Raw genomic sequence first — 23,769 nt, forward strand, 5'->3', positions numbered from 1 at the left:
GCGGTGAAGTTGACCCAACTACTGAAAGCATGATTTTTTTTTTAATTTAGGTCAATAAATAAAGCTCAACTATTCACTATTATTGTACGTTTCCCTCGCATTCCAAGAGTATTTCTTTTAAATATTTGCAGTTGTATTTGCTTTCAAGTCGGAAAACAAAAAGTTTGCGGTCATACCCTGCAAGAAATGTTCAACAGCTGCGTGCTCGCCTTTAAGATATATGGAACAGTTACTGCCAAACTTTATTAAATATGATGTTAAGCAGTAAAAGGTGATTTAAGGCAATGGTATCTTTCTTTAAATTCCATATATTATATAACTTTCCTAACGATGACGATTTCTTGTGATTTTTGATTCATTATTTTTCACGGATGTAAGTAATTAACCTGAAATTTATGGCGATTCTAATTCACGTAAGTAATTCGGTATATAGAAGAAAAAATAAAAGACAAATATTTTCTAGTTCGATTCTAATATTTCAAAATTAAGTTGGTATTTATTAACTTAAACTACATTTGCATAAAATATGTGCTTAAAAATTAAAATGTGATAAAAATATGCATGCATTTTTGCAATCCATCAAAATATGCATTTATATGTCCCTTCAAATTCGTGTATTGTGCTCATTAGTCCAGTCATGGGCTAAAGTATATTATTTATAATTTGTTTCGGATATTGTTAAAGCTAATTAAAAACGATTGTTTAAACGAATAATTCCACTGTTCCTAACGAAAATTTAATAAAACTGAAGAATACGATAAGCCGTACAAACTTCAAATTTAATATATCTCGAGTGGAAACACAGAAGCAGATACCTACACTTATTTAAAGGTTAGAGACCCTTTAAATAAATAGTAGGTACGATTTGAAGAGACGAAATGCATTAACATTGCCTTTGTCTGATTGAACTACCTACACGTACAAAGAACAACGTTTATTTAACCAATTTCCACTTCATCGTCCTAATTAAAATAACTTTTTGGCGTAAAACTGAAACCGGTAGCGTGTACGAGCGAAACATAATATACAAATGAAATTATGAAATAGGTAGCTATACAGTCGGTCAAAAATGTAGGTAGTTCATTAATTATGTATTAGACGCATAAATAATAATTAAATCTTAATTGCAACGATACAATTGCTTTGGTAAAAACATAAGCAGTAATTATGTAAATAAAACTATATTTAGGTTATACGGTTTATTTACGAATTTATAATTGGATATTTTTATATTTGTTGATGTTTATTAATAATTGATTATTTATAAGGTTCCATGGTGTAACGGTTAGCACTCTGGACTTTGAATCCAGCGATCCGAGTTCAAATCTCGGTGGAACCTTTCAGTTTTTTGTTAAACAACAAACTGTAGCTGCTCGGAAGAGGCTTAAAGTTCACATTTATTTTGGGTTATTTACGTTATTAAAAATATTGTTCATAAAGTGCTTGCCATTCCAACCCTCTCCCTGTTTAAAATGCCTAACATCTTTTTAAATTTTTTCAATAAAAAAACCAAATGGCCAAGTATGATACTATGGGTAACCTAATTTCGTGTTTTATTTCAGATGGTGCTTCAGGAGGTGGATGCATACCACTAGTGACACCTTCAACTCTTTTGTTATCGAGTCGAGGTCGGGTAAAATTGTATCAAAATCCAATCTTATTAAGATGCGGCCCACCAGCACATCTATCAAGTTACTTAGCACCAGAATATCGACCAACCAAGCTATGTTCGGATACAGAAACGGAAAAGGTAAACTATTTTTAGCTATTATTATTTGGCGAAGATAAACTACCGATTGTAATTTGTAATTTTGATTTAAAAAATCAAAAATTGCACAAATACCTCCGTTTACATGTCTAGTGAATGATTTATGGAAGCTGTACCTTAGTTTTTTTAGCATTCATCTCCACACACCCAACTACCCCCACTTTAAAATGATAATATGCATCCCCCATCGAGTGGGACATCATTTTGAAAGCCATAAAATTGTCACGTTTTGATTGCATACAATTTATTTTATTAAATGCTCACAGTTATTTTCACTAACACACAGGCAATAACAAAAGTGTCTCTTGAATGTGGTCTACATTATTCAGTATCGTAGCTCCTGAATATTGTCAGGTGAAACCGTTCTCGAATGTTGCCCAAGCCGAATGAAGTCCGTGGTGGCCATTCTTGCAATCCATTTACCAGGATACCGTCCATTGAGGATAATATGGCGGAGCCCCATTTTCAAGAAAGTGGGGATTTTCTTCGTCTAGCAGCAAACCCTTATTGCCGTCCACTGGACTTTCCAAAGATTGTGTAATCAGAGAGTTTATCACTTTTTCCAATAGAAGAATATCTGCCCAAACATTGATTTTCTGCATATAGCCGAGGGCCTATCTATCGTTTTGTATGTGTAACGTTACACAAATTAGAGACAAATTAGAAGCGCGCTGATATTTAACAAGGTACTTTGCTTTAAGAGTCTAAATACCCTCTGAAACCACCCTCTAAGTGGGATAAAATCTACCTTTTTTGAAATTTTTCTTAATAACTCTAAAATGAAGCATTTTAAGAAAAAATGTCAAGACAGGAAATTTGTGGAGAAGAAAATGCCGGACAGATATACATCAAATTTTTAGATGCTGAGTGGAGCAGATAAAATACTGTTTTCTGAAAGTGTAGTGGTTGGTCCATATTCTCGTATTTGGGATGTAGTAAATGAGATTCTGTTTGCTTTCCCAAATTTAATTTAATTTCTGTTTCTGGCTTACATATATACAGAGTGTAGCACCCAAGACCCCTCGGATTATAATTCCTTTACGGCCTTTACCATAAAAACTACCGAAAAAAATCTTAGAGCAAAATTGTACCCCTGGCGTGTTTCTAAAATATTTTTGTACGCCAAGGGCGTGCTGTATTCCAGTTTTAATTTAATTTTGTAGTCGATGTTTGGTAAACAAGGAAGGTTATACACTGCCTTTTTTTGAGCCTCAAAAAAAATTGTCTCAGATCGACCGGAAAAAAAATTTTCTTATAGAATGTGCCCTGTAGAATCCATAATTTCAAACAGTTCGAAGATTGGGCTAATAGTTCAAAAGTTACAGCCCTTTGAATTTTCTTTCGAAATTGGTTTCTAGTCTATAACTTTTGATTGAGAAGTCTAATCGAAAAAGTACGAATTGTTTTGGATTCTACGTCCCAAAATTAATAAGAAAAAGTGTTTTCCCGATAAATTTTGGTGTAGTCGATTTTTGGTAAAAAAGGAAGGTTATACACTGCCTTTTTTTGAGTCTCGAAAAAAAAATTGTCTCAGATCGACCGGGAAAAAAATTTTCTTATAGAATGTGCCCTGTAGAATCCATAATTCAAACAGTTCGAAGATTGGGCTAATAGTTCAAAAGTTACAGCCCTTTGAATTTTCTTTCGAAATTGGTTTCTAGTCTATAACTTTTGATTGAGAAGTCTGATCGAAAAAGTACGAATTGTTTTGGATTCTACGCACCAAAATTAATAAGAAAAAGTGTTTTCCCGAGAAATTTTGGTGCAGTCGATTTTTGGTAAAAAAGGAAGGTTATACACTGCCTNTCCCATATAAGGAGTAATTATCGAAACCTTTGAGATTTACACAAACTACTCTAGTTAAATAATAATTATTATAAATAAAATAATTGATGATCTGAGCATTTATACATCTCTGTTTAAAATGCGAGGGTCATTTTTTAAACTAGAATTGCGATCCTATTGAAAGTTAACAATATTTATTAAGATAATCACGATTAGTCATTGAAAATGAACCATTAAAGACATTCAAGCGCCCTATTTATTACAGCAATTAATTACTATCGTTAATAAATATTACAAACGTTACTTATTACACAAATTAACTTAATAAATTCCCACTCTGGCAATATCATTCTCATACAATACGTTACTGAAACAGCTTATAGTATATTAAACTGCGTTCCGTAAATTACCATTATACACAATTTTACAATGGAAATAGAACGGCCTTACGCTATAAATCATTTCTACACCCAGTTATTACATGAAAGAATTGCTCAACGATTTGATCTTGTACAATATAGGATAACATCTCCACTGATTGCCAGTGAAGCCTCTTTGTGCTTATTCGAGCTTAACAGAAAATTCTTTAGAACGAAAGCTATTCAACGTTTTTTACTTATATACATCTCTCCGGCAGCAGGTCCTTTAATAAAGAGTGATTAAATACCATTAAAAAGTTTCTCCCTTTGAAATTATTTTCGAATCAAATTCTGTGCAGCGCCATTATGCTCGCTCAGTTCGTAAATTTCTAAATAAGAGGCGAAGTGTTTCCAAATCCCCCGAAGGTGCGAAATAAATCACGAAGACGTCAAAGTATGCTATAATCATCGTGAACAGTTCAATAATGTAATTCAATTTTACGTGTAGCCGTACGCATGTGCACTGCTGGATTGTATACATATATTAGCAATAAATTACAGCACACGTTCTTATTGATCGCGCTTGATAACTCTATACCGGTGTGAATATACCGTGGGTAGTAATTCAAATACGACACATTATGAAGCAGTGACTTCGACCTTGAACTTTACGCAAAATAAGAAGGGCACAAAACGCATTTCAGGAGTAGGTACGCACCAGGGGCATATTTCTTACGTACCGCTAGAACGTGTGAGAATTTTTTGTAAAGGTCGACAGGGCGAGAGTATTTCAGAAAATAATACGATTTACTTTCCATTTACAGTTAGTGCTCCAAACGTTTACTGCGTGCTTGAAAAATCATAAGAGCGAGCTAGTATACCTAGGTAAAAGAGAAGTAACACAAGTTACAGAAAGCTGAAATTCAATTATGATGAGACATGATATGCGAATGAAGATGATGGAACTAAGGCCTTACCTAAAATAGAATTTACGCTTGATGTACCACTAACTACATATCTTAGGGAAATTTTGCATTTTATAACGATCCTTGTACGTCGTTATATTTTCAATTTAATCCGTGATACGAGATCGAAATATCGTTTCCAATTTTAAAAGGTACCAATTTTGGCCATATGTATAACACTTTCAACGCAAAGATGCAATAAATATACATTAATTAACATGTTTGATTATTTTTTAATAATCCACGTTTATTTATTTAATATCTACAGGCAGGACCCTTACTTATACACTGCCTTTTTTTGAGCCCCGAAAAAAAAATTGTCTCAGACCGACCCGGAAAAAAATTTTTCTTATAGAATGTGGCCTGTAGAATCCATAATTTCAAACAGTTCCAAGATTGGGCTACTAGTTCAAAAGTTACAGCCCTTTGAATTTTTTTTTCAAATTGGTTTCTAAGTCTATAACTTTTCATTGAGAAGTCTGATCGAAAAAGTACGAATTGATTTGTATTCTACGCACCCAAATTAATAAGAAAAAGTGTTTTCCCGAGAAATTTTGGTGTAGTCGATTTTTGGTAAAAAAGGAAGGTTATACACTGCCTTTTTTTGAGCCACGAAGAAAAATTGTCTCAGATCGACCGGAAAAAATATTTTCTTATAGAATGTGGCCTGTAGAATCCATAATTTCAAACAGTTCCAAGATTGGGCTACTAGTTCAAAAGTTACAGCCTTTTTAATTTTTTTTCGAAATTGGTTTCTAGTCTATAACTTTTGATTGAGAAGTCTGATCGAAAAAGTACGAATTGTTTTGGATTCTACGCACCAAAATTAATAAGAAAGTGTTTTCCCGAGAAATTTTGGTGCAGTCGATTTTTGGTAAAAAAGGAAGGTTATACACTGCCTTTTTTTGAGCCTCGAAAAAAAAATTGTCTCAGATCGACCCGGAAAAAAAATTTTCTTATAGAATGTGGCCTGTAGAATCCATAATTTCAAACAGTTCCAAGATTGGGCTATTAGTTCAAAAGTTACAGCCTTTTGAATTTTCTTTCGAAATTGGTTTCTAGTCTATAACTTTTGATTGAGAAGTCTGATCGAAAAAGTACGAATTGTTTTGGATTCTACGCACCAAAATTAATAAGAAAAGGTGTTTTCCCGAGAAATTTTGGTGTAGTCGATTTTTGGTAAAAAAGGAAGGTTATACACTGCCTTTTTTTGAGCCCCGAAAAAAAATTGTCTCAGATCGACCCGGAAAAAAATTTTCTTATAGAATGTGGCCTGTAGAATCCATAATTTCAAACAGTTCCAAGATTGGGCTACTAGTTCAAAAGTTACAGCCCTTTGAATTTTCTTTCGAAATTGGTTTCTAGTCTATAACTTTTGATTGAGAAGTCTAATCGAAAAAGTACGAATTGTTTTGGATTCTACGCACCAAAATTAATAAGAAAAAGTGTTTTCCCGAGAAATTTTGGTGCAGTCGATTTTTGGTAAAAAAGGAAGGTTATACACTGCCTTTTTTTGAGGTCCCGAAAAAAAAATTGTCTCAGATCGACCCGGAAAAAAAATTTTCTTATAGAATGTGGCCTGTAGAATCCATAATTTCAAACAGTTCCAAGATTGGGCTACTAGTTCAAAAGTTACAGCCCTTTGAATTTTCTTTCGAAATTGGTTTCTAGTCTATAACTTTTGATTGAGAAGTCTAATCGAAAAAGTACGAATTGTTTTGGATTCTACGCACCAAAATTAATAAGAAAAAGTGTTTTCCCGATAAATTTTGGTGTAGTCGATTTTTGGTAAAAAAGGAAGGTTATACACTGCCTTTTTTTGAGCCCGAAAAAAAAATTGTCTCAGATCGACCCGGAAAAAAAATTTTCTTATAGAATGTGGCCTGTAGAATCCATAATTTCAAACAGTTCCAAGATTGGGCTACTAGTTCAAAAGTTACAGCCCTTTGAATTTTCTTTCGAAATTGGTTTCTAGTCTATAACTTTTGATTGAGAAGTCTGATCGAAAAAGTACGAATTGTTTTGGATTCTACGCACCAAAATTAATAAGAAAAAGTGTTTTCCCGAGAAATTTTGGTGTAGTCGATTTTTGGTAAAAAAGGAAGGTTATACACTGCCTTTTTTTGAGCCCCGAAAAAAAAATTGTCTCAGATCGACCCGGAAAAAAATTTTCTTATAGAATGTGGCCTGTAGAATCCATAATTTCAAACAGTTCCAAGATTGGGCTACTAGTTCAAAAGTTACAGCCCTTTGAATTTTCTTTCGAAATTGGTTTCTAGTCTATAACTTTTGATTGAGAAGTCTAATCGAAAAAGTACGAATTTTTTTTTATTTAAACCTGCATCCGCCTTTCGGTTATTAGCAGCGGAAATTTAGGTACAATTTGATACATAGGTTTTGCAGATTTACAACTACTAGGAGTACTAATTAGAAATTAATTTTAACTTTCATGATATTCTAATTAAAGGTCTACCAACTTCCGCCCTTCTTTATGACTTCTTATCAAAAAAGGGGTTGGGGAGCTGTGGAACTGGTTTTATCCTTCATGGTACTCTTATGAAAAGTTTCAACGAAAGCAACTAATTTTTACCAAACCTAGTCCCTCTTATCGTGATCGAATATATTCCCTTATATCCCCAGAACAGATTGACGGAAGAAACGATGTCAATGCTTTCAGTGCAAATATCTGGCGAATAGAATGTCGGAAGATTTTGAATGTATGCCAGGCGTGATTTAAGTGTTTATGTGTAAATGGCTTCCTCCGCCATTAAATACTACCTTATAATCCAACCATTTACTAAGCTATTTCGGTTTCGGTAAAATGCGCTTTATCTGCACAAGAGTTTGTGCACAATTTTACTTGCTTTTATAAATTGGCGTTTCGACTAGATTTTTCTTTGAAATTTTCTTATAGAATTAGTGCTTTTCTTTATATCAGTGGAAAATTTGTAGTTTTAGCTACCCATAGGTATGATTTGTTTATTGGGGTGCCATTTGAAATTTTAAAAAAATATTACATTGAGCGAAGGTCAATCAAAAATTTAATTTTTTCGATAAAGAAAGTGTGGAAGAGGTGTTAACCTGTGCCTCAGTCAAAAAATTAGCCGCTTGCGCTATTTAGTTTCTCGAATTTCGAAAAACTGTTTTGACGAAAAATGATTATAACAGCGAAATCGTTAAAGTTAGGGGTAAAACATGTTACATAAAAAAATAAGTACTTTTCATAAGTACTCTCCAAATCAGTAATTAAATATGGGGTATTCCATTTAAAACAATGCTGGTTTGATACGCCACTGGAATACAGCACGCCCCTAGTGTTCAAAAATATTTTAGAAACATGCCGGCGGTAATTGCGTACAATTTTGCTCTAAGAATTGTTTTCGATGTCTTTAATGGTAAAGGAATCATGATCCGAGGGGTCTTAGGTGCTACACTCTTTATGTGTATCGGCCATATAAATGCAATGGAAAGACACAAAAATATAAACAATCCAAAAATTTTTAAAGAAATATTGCTACTAATAACAGAAATATTGAAATTTATTTTTAAATTTGCGGGTATACCAAAAGCTTAATAAAACATGTAAAAACAGTTTTGTATGCACCTTTTAATTCTGAATAACTTTAAACTCTACAGTTTTTTCCGTAAAATGTACAGGAGAGCAAGGTATTGCATAAAACTAATTTCCCATTTTAAATCCCTATGTACCTACTTACCAGCCAGAAACAGAAATTAAATTAAATTTGGGGAAAAAACAGAATCTCATTTATTTTCTAATGTTTCTGTAAAACGCCGGAAACTGTTCACATAGATTGCCTACAACACGATGAATTAAATACTGCCTGCAAAGGGGGCCTTCGAAGTGACCCCCGTAACTCTAAGCAACCACCCCCATCCCAATCGTGGGCGTCTCGACTTGTCCGGCACCTCATTCTCCTTTTAGTTCGTACTTGCAGTTTGTGTTGCTGTGAAGAGCCAATATTTTCCAAATTAATTTGTAAAAAGGTAGTTTTTTAATCTCACTTTGGCCGGCTGGCTGGCAGCAAGTGCGGACCCGTAGAAGAATGCTAGTGGAAAGACGAGGAGTGGACATGTACTAGCGGATCCGTGTAATTAACAACTTTAGGGACGGGGCCACATGATCTAGGGTCGGCGACATCTGGGCGCCATCCCCGAGTGTTATACTAACGTGGTGATTTTCAGTTTTTTCCTATATTCTTAAAACAAAGTACCTTGCTGGTCTCTAATTTGTCGAACGTCATGAATAGTGTGCTAATATATTGGGTGCTATTTAGTATTTTCTCCAAACAATTGGGTTTGTTTACAAATCTAGGAAGAAAGCACATTCTTTGAGGACCTCAATTTCGTACGCTTCATCAAAAATTCTCGGCTGTGTACCTTTTTTAGTACACACCGATTCTGAGTCCTAAACTTACGCACCATGACATGCTTAATGTCCGATTATCTTATGGGGATGCATTTGATAGAATACTGGAGCAGTTCCACGCGCTCATCGGTTCCATACAAAAAAATTATTTCACTCCTTTCAGGTAAGGTGTACCCCACGATTTATTACATATTTGTTATGTGTTCCGCTTCCTAATGAAAAAGAACAGAATTAATATTCCGAACACGTTAAGATAAGAAACGTGTGTTCAAGCAAATAAAAGTCGAAACGTTACATTGTTGCCGGTCCTGGCCCCTGGTCCGTAAAACTAATTTATGTCCAATCGCATTTAAATAAATCGTTACCACGAAGGCGTTGGGGTCCAAGGTGCAAAATATTTGGAGTAGCTAGATACGTTATAAAACAAGTTGTCATTGTCAGGTAAATTCCTGGATTGAGTTTCCGACTGCTTATAATATAGGCATAGTATATAGCTTAGTACATAGTACTGGGAATGTTGCTGGACGACGCTGACCTGTTTCTTGTATTAAGAATCTTATAATCATTTTTTTACGAGTCGAACGACAATATTACATATCCTTAAACGATATTAATCTCGAAGAACTTTGGAATGTGGGAGTTTTATAATTTAAGTCAACTTAACATCTACTTTTTTAACTAAATTTTTCCTTGGCCCTTTCTCCTAAACCGGAAAGTCTTTGAGAGTTCGCCAAATATAGAATCTACCGCAAAAAGACAGTTTTTGCTTGCTATGAGTCTTGTCGATTTGCTACCGTGGTCATTTTTGTCGTGAATTGAATAAGGAAAACTGACCAATTCTGTGGATCCAAACAGAATTACGTCAAAGTGCATAATTAGCAGCCAAGCAATTTGTTTGTGTGACGTCATTACCATAGCTAAGTAGATAATTTAATAAAACGCCCTCGTAGTAAAGTAAAGTGCGTATAATAAATCACAAGCGAAATGTTTATTAAGTTAATTTATTATCGGAATTTTAGAAAATGGGGCTGTTGAGTGTCACGCAATTTTATGAAACTGTGAAAAATCGCCATCTATTAAAAACCCCTTTCCAAATAAATTATACCAAAAATTGGTTTAAATTAGACTAATTTGAGCTGTTGTAAATAAATAGAATTTCTCAGTAATCTTCACATTACAATGTTAGCAAGTTTAGATGCAAATATTTGGGTTATTAGCATACCCATGTGAATTCCAGAGCGTTTCGTAATAGTTAATATTTGTGAAGTTAGTTATTATTCATAATAGCATATATTATTCTACCTAAAGCACATACTACCCCTTTCCAAACCACACTGTATGAATTTCCATAGTTTTCTTACAACAATCCACGCTAAAAGTATATGTTGCCTTCAATTTACTGTAAAATGGAAAGGAAACCACAAAAAACAATAATTTTATTGTCTGTGTATAAATAAACGCGAATAAAAATGGTTGATACTTGGTGTTATTGATGTACCTACAGTCGGAGAAATTGAATTAAAACGTACGGCGATTTCAAAATTGAGTTTCCACAGCAGTTCTTAGTAACTGATAATGAATAATAATCGTTTTTTACATCGCCACAACCCCGACAAAATTTTCCACGAGGTCGCAAATATTAAACAATTTCATAATGAAAATGGGAAATTCATTATGTAGACAATATGTTGTTTTAGTATACGTTTCCATCAGCCATTGCCAATAAACATACAAGTCAGGTAGTCCATTAGTATTAATTCATCAAGAGGTTTAAATGGGTTGTGTAACGGGGACCCGTTAGGCCATTCTAGTTTTTAGAAATTGATATATGTAATGTGTAAAATTTGCATATGTACCGCTTTATATGAACAGTGAGCAACGACAACGATCAAGCGTGTTTAAAAATACGTAAAATTCTCAGGTATTTTAAGTAACGGACGCACTTTCAAAAGAAAAACTGCAAACTACCCAGTGTAAGGTTCTCGACTAGTTTTCATTTTAGAAACGGGTTACATCATTAAGTGCACGTTTGAGAGATCTGCATGTGAGTTTAAGCCGTCGATGAGCACCCTTTTTTTTGTTTTTGCTTTTTATTTAAAAAGTTAGTGGTTTTGAACTAGTAGACTTGTGAAATGGTGTGTCTTAAATCTCTAGTTAAATGCTCTAGAAATCATTGGGGATTTGACTAATTACTAGTTACACCATCAAATCTGTTGGGATTACCGGTCGCATTCAATTTGCAAATACACGAGAACAAATCTGCGTGTTGTGATTTATTGTTCGTCTTCTAATTTGATCGTTCTACGATTCTTCAGTATTTACATTAATTATAACATTTCGGAAAAGTTGAAGGACGTAATTAAATGAAGTAATTTGATGCGAGAAAGAGGCTTAACGTTAAATATAGATATCTGATAAATTAATATTTTGATCCTACTAATTTAAATTCACCCTCTTTGTAATTATACTCACTTTAAGACGCATCACGCTCCATAAATTTTTACATCACGATGATCAACATTGAATTTCAATTTTGCGAAGAAAATTGTCGTTTGCATAAAAACTATTTGAACTAACGCTATTTCTATTTCAGATGTGGATTTATGGACTGGGGGAAACTTTGAAAAGGGCCGCATTGACAAGCCATGCCGCTACTTCACGTTTAAGTGGAGAGCTTTGCCAAGTTTTAACAAATATGACCAGACCTCATGCCTCGGTCAGAGCCTCACTTATGAATCTTCTCGATGTGAGTAAATTAGTTTATAGATTTATACCTTTATTTTCTATTCAATTAAACAATGCCATTAACCAAATTGCTATACCCAAATTCGCTTTGCGTTAAACTTAATCAATTAGTACAAAGCAGAAATTTAGATGAACTTTATTTGAACTCCATGCTAATGAAATGGACGTTAAAAGAGAGCAACATACGAACGGGGATATTTATTCTTCCCTATTTGCATATGAAACAAAAATAGATTTATAAATAACGTATTCAAACAAACTTATACTTAATTTACAACGTTTCACTGTGCAATTGTTTAGCTACGGTTTTATCAGGAACGTTGGCCAAATTTATTGCTTAATTCGCACCAGTTACGTTATTTTACTTCTTCGGCACATAACAAGTATGTTTGATCTACGCTTCGTAGTCCGGAGGACTCACATTTACACAAATGTGTCCATCATTGCCATATATTTTGCTTTTCAAAAAGTAAGGTAATTGAAAAACTGCATACGTAACTATCTAATAAAACATGATACAGAAGAACAAATGTGCGCTACGTTGGATACATCCACGACTCTTTTGCGGATAAAGCTCATTTTTTAAACTTAATCAATTATTGCGTTATAGTTATCCACGTTTACTTTCTTGGTGGATGATTGATGGGGAGGAGGCTCTTTAAAAATAAACATTTAAAGGTTTCCTGCTCCTGATTCAGATAATTTAAAAAGCACCCCAATACCTAACAACAAATAAGTCTTTAAATTCGGTTGTCATGTTCACTTTGTAATTCAGTATAGCTTTTTTATGGAAATCTACCCCAGAGTTTAACGTGGGACATTAATCAATCCGGCAGTGAAGTGTAATTTGTCGATGTTCCTAAAGTTTCCGGTTATTTACAACTCATACGGTTTGGTTACAAATAGCGCAAACAAAAAATTCCATCGAAAACAATAAGCTTTACGTAAAAAAGTGAAGGAAAGCTAATATTACGTTGATAAACTGAAATTTCAATAATTTACCACCCTTTAAAACGTAGAGAAAAGCATACGGAGATAAAACACGGGCCCGCTTTACCCCGGACGTACTCGGGATGATATATGGGCGAGTCGGTGTGAGGAATTTTAGAAATGAGTATCAAAAGGCCCTTGTCGAATTGAATTTAACTTTAAATTATCTATAGTCGTTAAAACGCTCGAGCTTGCAGCGAGAATGCAAAGAGTATTAATTTGTTCATTGAACTGGGTGTAAATGTGATTTCATAGTTTGAAATTTAATTCCAATGGGAGATTATACGTACCACTGCACCGCGTCGATTATGACTACTGAAAACTACTCTCATCCCCTTTGAAGTCAAATTGCAAATCAAATTAAAGCGCCGCCGTTGGCGTTTGGTGATATTTTTATTAAAAAGTTCAAACTAATCGGGGTGAACGAAGGCGGAATTTAAAGTAGCTACAGAATATGATTAAATTAAGGAAGGGTGAACAAACGTAAACATCTTAAAAACAGTTTCTGTGTGTTTTGTAGATAAATAAACTGGTTGTTATTCTTAGCCAAAGAGTACCTACCCATCTTTGGCTATAACATATTAATATAAGTGTGTCCCAAAAAGTGTTATACAAATTGAGACTTACATTTCACAAAAAAAATATCCTTGTATAAAGCTCTGCGTTAATGATAGGGCCTTAATTAAGTACAACATTTTTAAAACATTCGGTAGCATACAGGGAAAATCAAAAATTATGAACGGATCTTACGATGTTTCGTATTACTTCTTAATCTGGGCTGACTTTTCATTTTTATTTACAAGTGCTGCTTAGGCAGTAACAATTGTAATGAAAATTTTCTCTCCACTACAGTTTAAACGTAACTTTACTCTCACTCTAGAAGCTAGAGGACGATTTTGATTTTCCGTTTACTCCATCAAAAATGTTTTGCTTTTTCTCCATTCGTATAAACCTTTTTGGGATGCCCTGTATAAAGATTATCAATTTCCCTGTGGAAAATAAATATTATTAGTATCTCTTCGAATTACTTCTTTCAGTCTCAAAACGGCATTTTCTTAATCATCAAAATACGCAACTTCGGCAATCCCCATGGTGGCCCTCGAATTTAAATCAGCCTGTATATTGCCAATTTGTACCGACTTGTCACAATTTCGCTCTTGCTATCTAAATTGAATTATTTCTTTCCATTGAATGTTGAATTACGATTTTTGTGTGTTAGCTGCTCGACGTTACAAAGATTTTTTCTCGCACTTTATAGGGTGTCCCAGGAGAATGTTTTGGAAAATTAAGGTAGACGTTATTTGAAGACAAAAACGCTAATCAACTATATTTTTATTCTCAACCGTTGCGAAGATATAACCAACATATTGCCTAGTAATAAAGCGGCTATAAACCAACTATAGGCAGCTTGGGGAACAATTGAGTATAAATAAAAGTTAATTGTCATATAAATAATATAAATATAAATAAAATAAATTACGCAAAATTTAAGAAAGGGTATGGAGGTCGAATTGTAATTAATATATTGTTTGTGTTAGGTCATTTAAAAACTTGATCAGCTTCCGCCAATTTAAAAGAATTATTTAAATAAAATGTTTCAATAACACCTAATAATCCTGGGTATCACTAAAAAAGAGAACTCTTATGTGGGTCGTAATTTGTGCTCGTCTAATCACAAAACCAATTATTTACAGATGAAACAAATTTATATAACATACAATCAGGCTACAAAAACAAGCACTCAGGGCCAGAATCCACAGACCACGCTACATATTATTGATAGACAATTAATTAAAACAAAACGTAATTATATTTAAGTGTCAATAATCCAAAATCTCCGGTCGTAACAGGCGCACAAGAGGCACAAGATGATGGTACTTACTTCGAGACTTCACTTCTTCGATTGCATTCAAACTTCGATTTACACAACAGTGTTGTATTTACAATTATTGTATTGGCCCTTTGATGGAGAACAAACTTCCTAAACTGAAGACAAACGCTCGATAACCAGAACACTCCGATTAAATCTTTTTATAAACAGGAAAATGCGGGTCAGCTTAATCTTTCACTTTTTAACACGACGACTTCAATCTTTTAATACTCGTAACATTCAACTAACTTTCTTCTAAACTTAACAATTAACAAAGACTGCCTTTTTAAAAGCAACAAAACTGGCTATTTTCATAGAGTTATGCTATTTTGCAAAGAAAAACGCTCAAATTACGTTTTAACGTCCAAAAAATTTCGATCTCGATCAGGGTGTCCTATACCTAATAAAACGGCCGCCTGACGTAGTTTACACAACAATATTATCTGCAATGACGGTTGCAACATGACTTTCTCAAAAAAAAATTTATTGTATGACCTTTATCGTATCACACTAGCAGAGGATTTAAGAAGAATTACACTTCCACAATGGTTTGCAAGAAATCTGCCTAGATTACTAAAATCATTTTTTGAAAAACACGCTTCATTGTGGATACTCGCCCATGAAATTGTTGATTTTTCGGTATCAGTATCTCAAAATACCATCCAGGATTAAATATATCAAAAAGAATTGGGGGTACCCCGATACCCAGATAAGAAATTGTAGTGTTTTCTCCACACCTATAAAGGGTGCATCATCACCTTAAGGAAGGGCATTTTTAAACAAGTATAAATTGTGTACAACTCTTGTGCAGATAAAGCGCATCGTTTTTAACCGAAATAGCGTTTGTTTTCACATCACTAATGGATATATTTCTTGCAGATGTCTCAATCGCCCTTTGTGCCCAGTACCCTCTTCCGACAATCCGTTCTTGAGGTATAAGGGAATATACCCGATCACGGGACAGTACTTGATAGAAACCGGTTCCTTTCGTTGAGACCTTTCATTAGAATATAATGAAGGGTAGAACATGTGTTTACCCCCCCCCCCTCTCTTTTTCTAAAGTTTAATTTGGCACCACTAAAGGCATGCATATGCAAAATCTGAGACCAATTGGTTGTCGTATGTAAAAGTTATGAACGTTTTACTTTCAATAACAGCATCTAAGGAATTAATTCGTGGGGGGGGGGGGGCTTTTAGACAGCGAAATTTGATGGCCGTCTTAACACCTTCGAGGTATAGGCTACTTACTGCAAAAATTCCAGGACTCTAGGACCATTCCCCTAGAAGTAGTTCAAAACGGTAGAAGTGGGTTCGGACGGACGGACGGACAAAACGCAAACAATAGCACATTCTTAAGATATAAAAGGAACCACAAATGTTTATTAGATTTCTAAAAGGCGCAAACTACATTACATATAATAGCACATTTTTTTTAATTTTTAAAAAATGCGCTAAAAATGTTTTATTACATTTTTAGATGCGTAGCTTTGGTTAAATTTTCAAAAAAATATCTCCATAAATAAGAAAGTTGACATTGTACTGTAGGGGTAGTTAAGGCCTCGGATGAACGGAAAAACTGACTATAATAGCAAATTCCAACGTGAGTTGGAAAATGCGCTAAAAATGTTTGTTTTGTGTTACCACTAACATTTTTACCACTTGCACGTTTGTAAGGAAAATGACCCCCATCCCACTTTTTGACGTTTTGAAGCACCAGGAATCCGAATCCAACAAAATCTCGATGATGTCGGTCTGTCTGCCGGTCCTCGTGCCGGTCTGTCTGTCGCCCCATGAACTTTCAGTTCAGTTCAGTGATTTAGTCCCTGTCATCTAGGCCCTTTTTAGAACCGCCTTGGCTACTCTTAGAACGTAGAATTAAGGAAAGGGTTCTCAGCAGATTCATTAAAGTTAAAAGGTCCCTAGAGGAATGCACTAAATAGTTCTAAAAGACAGACGATTTTAAACCTCATTTGGAACCGCTAGAGATTTTTCCCTAGTTTTTTTTCCAGACCTCTCTGCACCCTGACTTCTGGGACCTTTTCAGATTAGTTAAAACCGTATGATTGGTTTCAAGAGTCTTATAAACGCTTTTCTGGTATTTATCTGTATGCCCTCTACTATGGCGTTCCTAGTTCTTTTCAACCCCCCTACAGAACTATGAAAGCCCCAGTCAAAGATGTCTAATTCACCACCGCAGGACTTAGATCCAAAAGATTTGTGGGCCTTTTCTAAATTTTTTTCGACATTTTCTAAATCGTTTCTTTCGACTAGCTCTAGAACCGTCTCGAAAGGACCTACAGAAATCGTGGGATACATTTTGAAAATTTTTCTAAATAATAATAATAATAATAGGACTTTATTGGACACAAGATATCGATATAACAAGAAGAAACAAAGAAAACAAAAAAAAATATGATAGTGTCCAACTGGCGAAGTTCGGGTGTGGAAAAATCCTTACCTGCTCTTCCACTTAACCATTTAACGTTATTTACACAATCTTATTTATAAGGCAAGTCTGAATATACAATGAGCATGGAAACAAATGATGTACGAAAGATATAAACAAACAAAAACTTCAAACTAAAGTTAACAATCACAGATTATTACTTAAAAGCAATTTACGGACCTGATTTTTAAACTTTTTAATCTCACAACACTTAACATCCAGAGGTAAAGAGTTATATATATTACCAATTACATAAGAAAATGATCTTTCATACATAGTAGATTTATGTTTAGGAATATCGAGTAGATCCTTACGACGGATGTTAATGTTGTGAACATCGGTACCAAACGTTATCTTATTAGGTATATAGGTAGGAGGGCGATTTAAAGGTAACAACTTTATGAAATAGGACCGAGGCATGAAGGAAACGTCTTTTATTCATATCAAGCCAAGAAACCTCATTTAACTTATGTGAAATAGGGAAATTTCTTTTTATCCCAAAGATAAGACGGAGACATGATTTTTGTACAATTTGCACTCTCTTAGAGATATGATTCGTGAGACAGGGACCGTAAACTGTGGAACAAAATGTGAAATGCGACAACACTAACGCATTGCACAAAGTCATTTTGGAATTTTTATTGAGGAGATGCTTTATACTATAAATATATCGCAAATTTGCATAAGCGCGCTGGATACACGACTTTATATGTTGTTCAAATCTTAAAGACGTATCAATAGTTAAGCCCAGGTTTCTTGCGCGATCAAGGAACTCTAATTGGGTAATGCTTTCCAGAGTCCTACAAGTGGTTTCCAACACAATTAGATGCTTTCCATCACACATCACATCAGGGCATCACACCTTTAGACTTTTAATAGAGGGTTGGAAACACACATGTACCTGTATTTCCGGTACCTTTCAAAGATTTCTGATTGAACATTTTTGGTCAGTTACAGAGCTCTCTAGACCCTTTGCAGAATGTTCTATGCTTAAATCCCTGTGCTCGGCTCAGAAAAGCGTCTAGCTAACATTTTGTCGTTCGATTGCTTTGGAAAGACTCTTTTTATAAAACTAATCGATTCTTAACAGCTTCAGAAAAGACTTGAAATGGACATATTACAGGCACTTCTAGGCCTCGTCACGATGTACCTGTAGGTGCGGATTTATTTTAAAGAGCTTGGCGATGATAATCGAAACTAGTTGCTATTCTAGTACTTTACATTCTCAAATAATGGGGAAGAGTACGTGAAAGATACTTAACCCCATAGTGTTCTCGGATATGGATTGCCTAGAATCTAAAAAGGTCTAAAAATGCGGTTTTAAACCGACTCTCACATGAAGTGACATTATAAAAAGAGCTCACGTATCCGACAAGTACGAAGAGTGATAAAACTTTAGGGGTGTTTTTTTTTAATTTTAAGGAAAAGTAGGTATCCATATAGCTTTAATCATCTACAATTCATAACTATTGATCTTCCATCACGAGATATTGACAAGCAGGGCGTGCGGTTCTAATAGAAAGGAATGTTACAATAAAGTTGGTATTTTGACATCATTTTATGGACGTTTTTCTGCGAGGAAAGCATTTCGGCTACGTGACTGAAATTGAATAACCGTTATCATTTTTGTATGGAAATGGAAACTTATAGAAACATTATTGCAAATTGCTTTATATTATTATTATATTTATATCATCGAGCGTGCATCTCACGTGTGTCTCTACCTTTAAAATAATGTAGGAAAGTTCAAGAATCAAATAATAATTAAACCCCAGCGAGATATTATCTTCCAATATTTTACTTTTCATCCGTAATTGGCTCAACTGTGTTCACTTATTTCCTTGTGTGAAAAGCTTTCATTATATACCTAATTATAAAAAATGCATAAAACTACTTACAACCCTTAAATTTAAAGATTTAGAGGAGTGGCAATGGGATTTAGATATCACAAAACGTGAATGTATAAACTTCTCTGAAAGGGAAATTGATTGATGGCCTTACAAACCGATGCTCAATATCTGTTTCTCTTGGAAAATTCAAGTAAAACAATTTAATAAAGATGGATTGAAAGGAAAACAAAAATTATGTGTTAGATTTTAATTGTTGGATAAAAATCTCGGTTCTTATTTGTCTCAATTGGCGCGTAGATACGTAATGCTTCCTATTAAAGAATACATTTTCGGTTTCTCATAAACCAATCAACCCTTTTGGAATATGAGACCGTCTTTTTGCGTATAGCGAGTCCCCAATTTTGATTCGCTCTTTAACCGTAAGGGTAGATAAAGTGATTACTTTAACCGCAAGGGTAGATAAAGTGATTGTGCATTCTAATTATCTGTCATTCTTATTTCAAATGGGATGTGGAGCACGATATAAAATGACGTTCAGAACATATGACAATGCTGTTTCTATGGAAACGACCGCTACAGAAAGATCTAAGGGTTGCTATTTTTGACGTCAAAATTAAATTCACAATATTATTAGAAGCTTTACAATGATTTATCTTGATTCTGCTATAAAATAAAGTTCTGTACACGACGATAAAGGAAAACTAACCATCTCGGGAAAGTTAATTCACACAATGGTTAAAATATCCCTTTATCGTCTTATCTTTATCTTATAATAACTATTTAACGCCATGATGGCACTTGCGTTAACATAGCACCCCCGAAAGCAACGGTTTTTTTTGTTGCAAAATATGGGTCGCTAGTTGAACTCAAAGTGGCGCTAGCTATAGAGATTCTAGCGCAATGTTTCTTTAGACATAAATTTAAAATGGTGGTGTCATTGAATGCAGTCGTGATTATCGTGATTCCCCTACAGTCTTTGTACCCCTTTTTTAAATTGTTTATTAGTTTCCTCAGTTTCTTCTTGATGATTTCTTGTTTCATCCCTCCCCGCCGCTTTCCCTTTCTTTTATCTCTCCCTTCCCCTTCGTTTACCTGTGTCCACGTTATTGTCTTTTTAATACTCTTAATATTTTTCCACTCCTCTGTGCTCTCTATTTCTTCTTCTTTCCTCTTTTGTCAATACCATATTTTTATCTTTCCTTATTTCCGTCGGCTGTTGATCCGATTTTATCCTTGTTCCTACCTGAAATTCTTTCATTTCTTCCAGTATTTTTCTCGTTTACTAGTATGTAATCAATTGATTATTTAATATTTTACTTCCGACTTTCTATCTGTACAAGTTTATACACGGGTTGAAAACATGGCCCTACTCCAATTCAGAACCACGAACAATTTTCGTCAACAATTTTAATTTTTGAAACGAGTAGATGTTATATACGAAAGGAGCGACTTTCGGGACCGTGTCAATATTGAACGAATAGTCAACGTTTCGTCTACGTTCATAGGAGGCTTCATCAGGACGAGAAGCAGAAATGTTTTATTGCTTTCTTTCTTGTCCTGATGAAGCCCATTACAAAAATGGGCGAAACTTTTTATTGACACGGTCGTATCTCGAAAATCTTTTCTTTTTCTATTTTCATCACTCGTTCTCGTTTCTTTTACGGTTTCAAGCACTAGTATATCTTGTTCTCTTTAGTTGTTGAAATAATTAATAAGTAGTGAGTAGGTAATCACACTTCGATGTTTAATTAAGATCTTTTTGTAAATTTTTCCACATTTAAAGTAATCAATATGTTACCTATAACATAGCGTAAGTCTATTCTTACAATATGCCTATATACTTAATTACGAATTAAGTATGTGTAGTACGTACATTTAAAAGTATCTAATTATATCATGAAATGTAATGAATGCCCTATATTGTTACCTCTACACGATCGTAATGTGCTGTATTGTGGTAGTGTTACGTATTTAGGGTTAAATTACACATTCTTGGTCACATATTCATTATAACACAATACGGCGCGCTAGTAAATGCTTACACACAAACCCATGGGATGTGAAATCGATTACAACCCACATCTCTGAGATATTCGATAATTGTATATGGCATCCAGCAATTACATTCTGAATGCAGTAACAGTGAACGTGATTTAGTTTTACATACTGGCAAACGTCACGTTTACACATTGCACGTAAATTAAACGCATGGCCGTCTAATGCTGGTCTCTGTGTTTAGGAATTTTGGTAATCTACTTCAGGAACCCTTTACATACCTCTAACTGCTATACTATAACGCACGAATTTCAATTTAATTTCACTGCCTGACAATAGGTAAATTCAGTTCAATTACCAATTTCCGTTTTTAATTCACCAACGTTTACGAAGCGTGAAAACGCGTAACAATTTTAAAACGGATTTTTCTTTCGCGCAGTAGGTATAACTTTCTGCTTTAAAAATGCAGCGAAATTTAAGAGAGACTCAACAAGTTTAAGTGGAGTATAAATTTGGCGCAAGTTAAAAAACTTTTTTTGTAACAAACTGGGCATTTTTACAGAAAAATGTAAAGAGTAAGATTTTTGTCGCACAATCACATCTGTCTGGACTAAATGACCCTCTGAAAAATTATTCACCCCGAACGATTGTGAATTGCGAGTAGAAGTACCTCAACCTTGCCGCATGTATTTTATAGGTGGGTATACAGTTTATAAAATTTGATTAGTTGTGTATCCGATCTGTATTCGCTAGTGTCGTTTCATTATTGGACAGTGTACATAATAATCCGTACAAGGAAATGATTTAACGATTAATTTTTTTCGTAACTAACTCATTTCGCATATTTAATTTGCCCATACACAAGTTTATTCTGCATAATTTCTTACGCTTATTTCGTGTTACGTGGGGTGCTGGAAAAGTTTCTGGGCTCTAGGGTTGTAGGTGCGTGAATTATTTTTACAATTTCGTTATCTGTTTTTTTGATTCTATACAGGGTGGTGTTTTTAAGTGGACCATTAGAAGTATTTCAGGAACGGTTTGGAATTTCGAATTGGGACTCATTACCTTTTTTAAGTAATCGATCAAAAGGAATCATTTAAAAATATTTTCAAGATGGCCGCCTTTCCGGTTGTATCAGAACGATACCGGAACTTTTTTATTTCAAATGGCACTATCTTTTCTTATGGTATTTTTGATTTCCTCATAAAAAATCAGTATGAATTTGTTAAAATGATGCTATGACTAACTGACATGGAAATAAACACTGCCTTTTTGACATTTCCATTAGGCAATTATGCACCGAATTGCACGAATTTCAAGATATGCATAGCCGACACCATACGATAGGCAATGTCAAAATTTGGGTTTGATAGATTCAAAATTTACAATGTTGCGGGTGAAAGGAGCGTCCGAACTGAGTACCGACAAAGGAAAGTCTTCTTTGACGAAGTCTATCTGGTGATGGGGTCAAAAGTTCCAAAGCGAATTTCGGGCGAACGGAACGTCGGAAGTGGGGGTACCGACAAAAGCAAACTGGATTTGCGGGTGAATAGATTCAAAATTTAAAATTCCCTTTGGGCATATGCGCCATTTATGAATCGATTTGCATCAAATTGAAATTGGGTATATACAGTGTGTCCCAGATCGCGTGGGATTGCATGGGTAACTTTCTTATTTTTAAAGATAGAGAATTGGTTAAATGGACAATGTTTTGCAGTTTAAGATGCTATTATTTAAAATTTCCTTGTGGAAATTCAAAATCTCTCTAGCTTCTAAAAGGAAGGCGATACATTTCGCTTTTTCTTTCAATAAATCTGCTTTATTTATCACATTCTAAATTGGTCAACTTTCAGAAATTTCATGTTTCAGTCCATAGCCGCCTTAAGAGCTAAGCTTTTAAAGGATTTTATGAGTCCATCTTCAATAGGTTTAAACGATCTGATTTCCGAACGCCTTCCGAGTTCTTTTAGTTTGTTTTAAGTCTTTAAGAACTCGGCCATTAACAGGTTTTATAAGTTTGACAGCGTTTAGGGTTCTTTAAAGGGCATCTTTAAGAGCTATGTTCAAAGATCCAGAGAACCCCAAGTTTTATTGAAATTTGATGATCTCGTGGTGGAAACTTCGCAAAAATTTTTACAAAACCGGAAAAGAAAAACCACGTAAAGTCCCCGACTTCGCATATGTTATAGTCGCTAAAAAATTAAAGATAATGCAATGTTGGTATACCTACTTTTACGGGGTTCCTATACTGATATTTTGAAGTATACATTGTTTGTAATTCGGATGCCAAATCGAAAATATTCAATGATACCAAACCATACGTGAAGTTGGCGGCAGAATTAACGCAAAACGAGCACGTATTGGTTACTTCAATTTGTTGAATTTTTTATACTATTTAATTTAAATCATAATAAAGGGGTTTATTTTGAAAATACCTTAGATACGCACATTTAATTGCTTCCTGACAAAATGCCCAGAATAAGCGTATGTTCTGCCTCGCACGAATTTTGATTACAATTTTAAGTAAGTAAATATTAATAAACGCGGTCGATTAAAACGGAGATGAACATCCAGTCTGGTAGTTTTACTGTGGCAGATTATGCAAACGG

General features: G+C 34.4%; 1 protein-coding gene and 1 non-coding gene across 2 annotated transcripts in view; both read left to right on the forward strand.

Moving 5' to 3' along the window:
- The window catches only part of LOC116164104, a 49,481-nt gene that overhangs the window by 14,809 nt on the left and 10,903 nt on the right, over positions 1 to 23,769 (forward strand). Inside the window, exons 3-4 of the mRNA XM_031478231.1 lie at positions 1,563 to 1,750; positions 11,858 to 12,010. Of these exons, the coding sequence (XP_031334091.1) occupies positions 1,563 to 1,750; positions 11,858 to 12,010 (341 nt within the window). The remainder of the gene's footprint in view (positions 1 to 1,562; positions 1,751 to 11,857; positions 12,011 to 23,769) is intronic.
- Positions 1,268 to 1,339, forward strand: Trnaq-uug. The gene has a single exon. It is a non-coding gene; the product is annotated as a tRNA-Gln (tRNA).

The sequence above is a fragment of the Photinus pyralis genome, unplaced genomic scaffold (assembly GCF_008802855.1).
Source record: "Photinus pyralis isolate 1611_PpyrPB1 unplaced genomic scaffold, Ppyr1.3 Ppyr1.4_LG2, whole genome shotgun sequence".
Classification (NCBI taxonomy): domain Eukaryota; kingdom Metazoa; phylum Arthropoda; class Insecta; order Coleoptera; family Lampyridae; genus Photinus; species Photinus pyralis.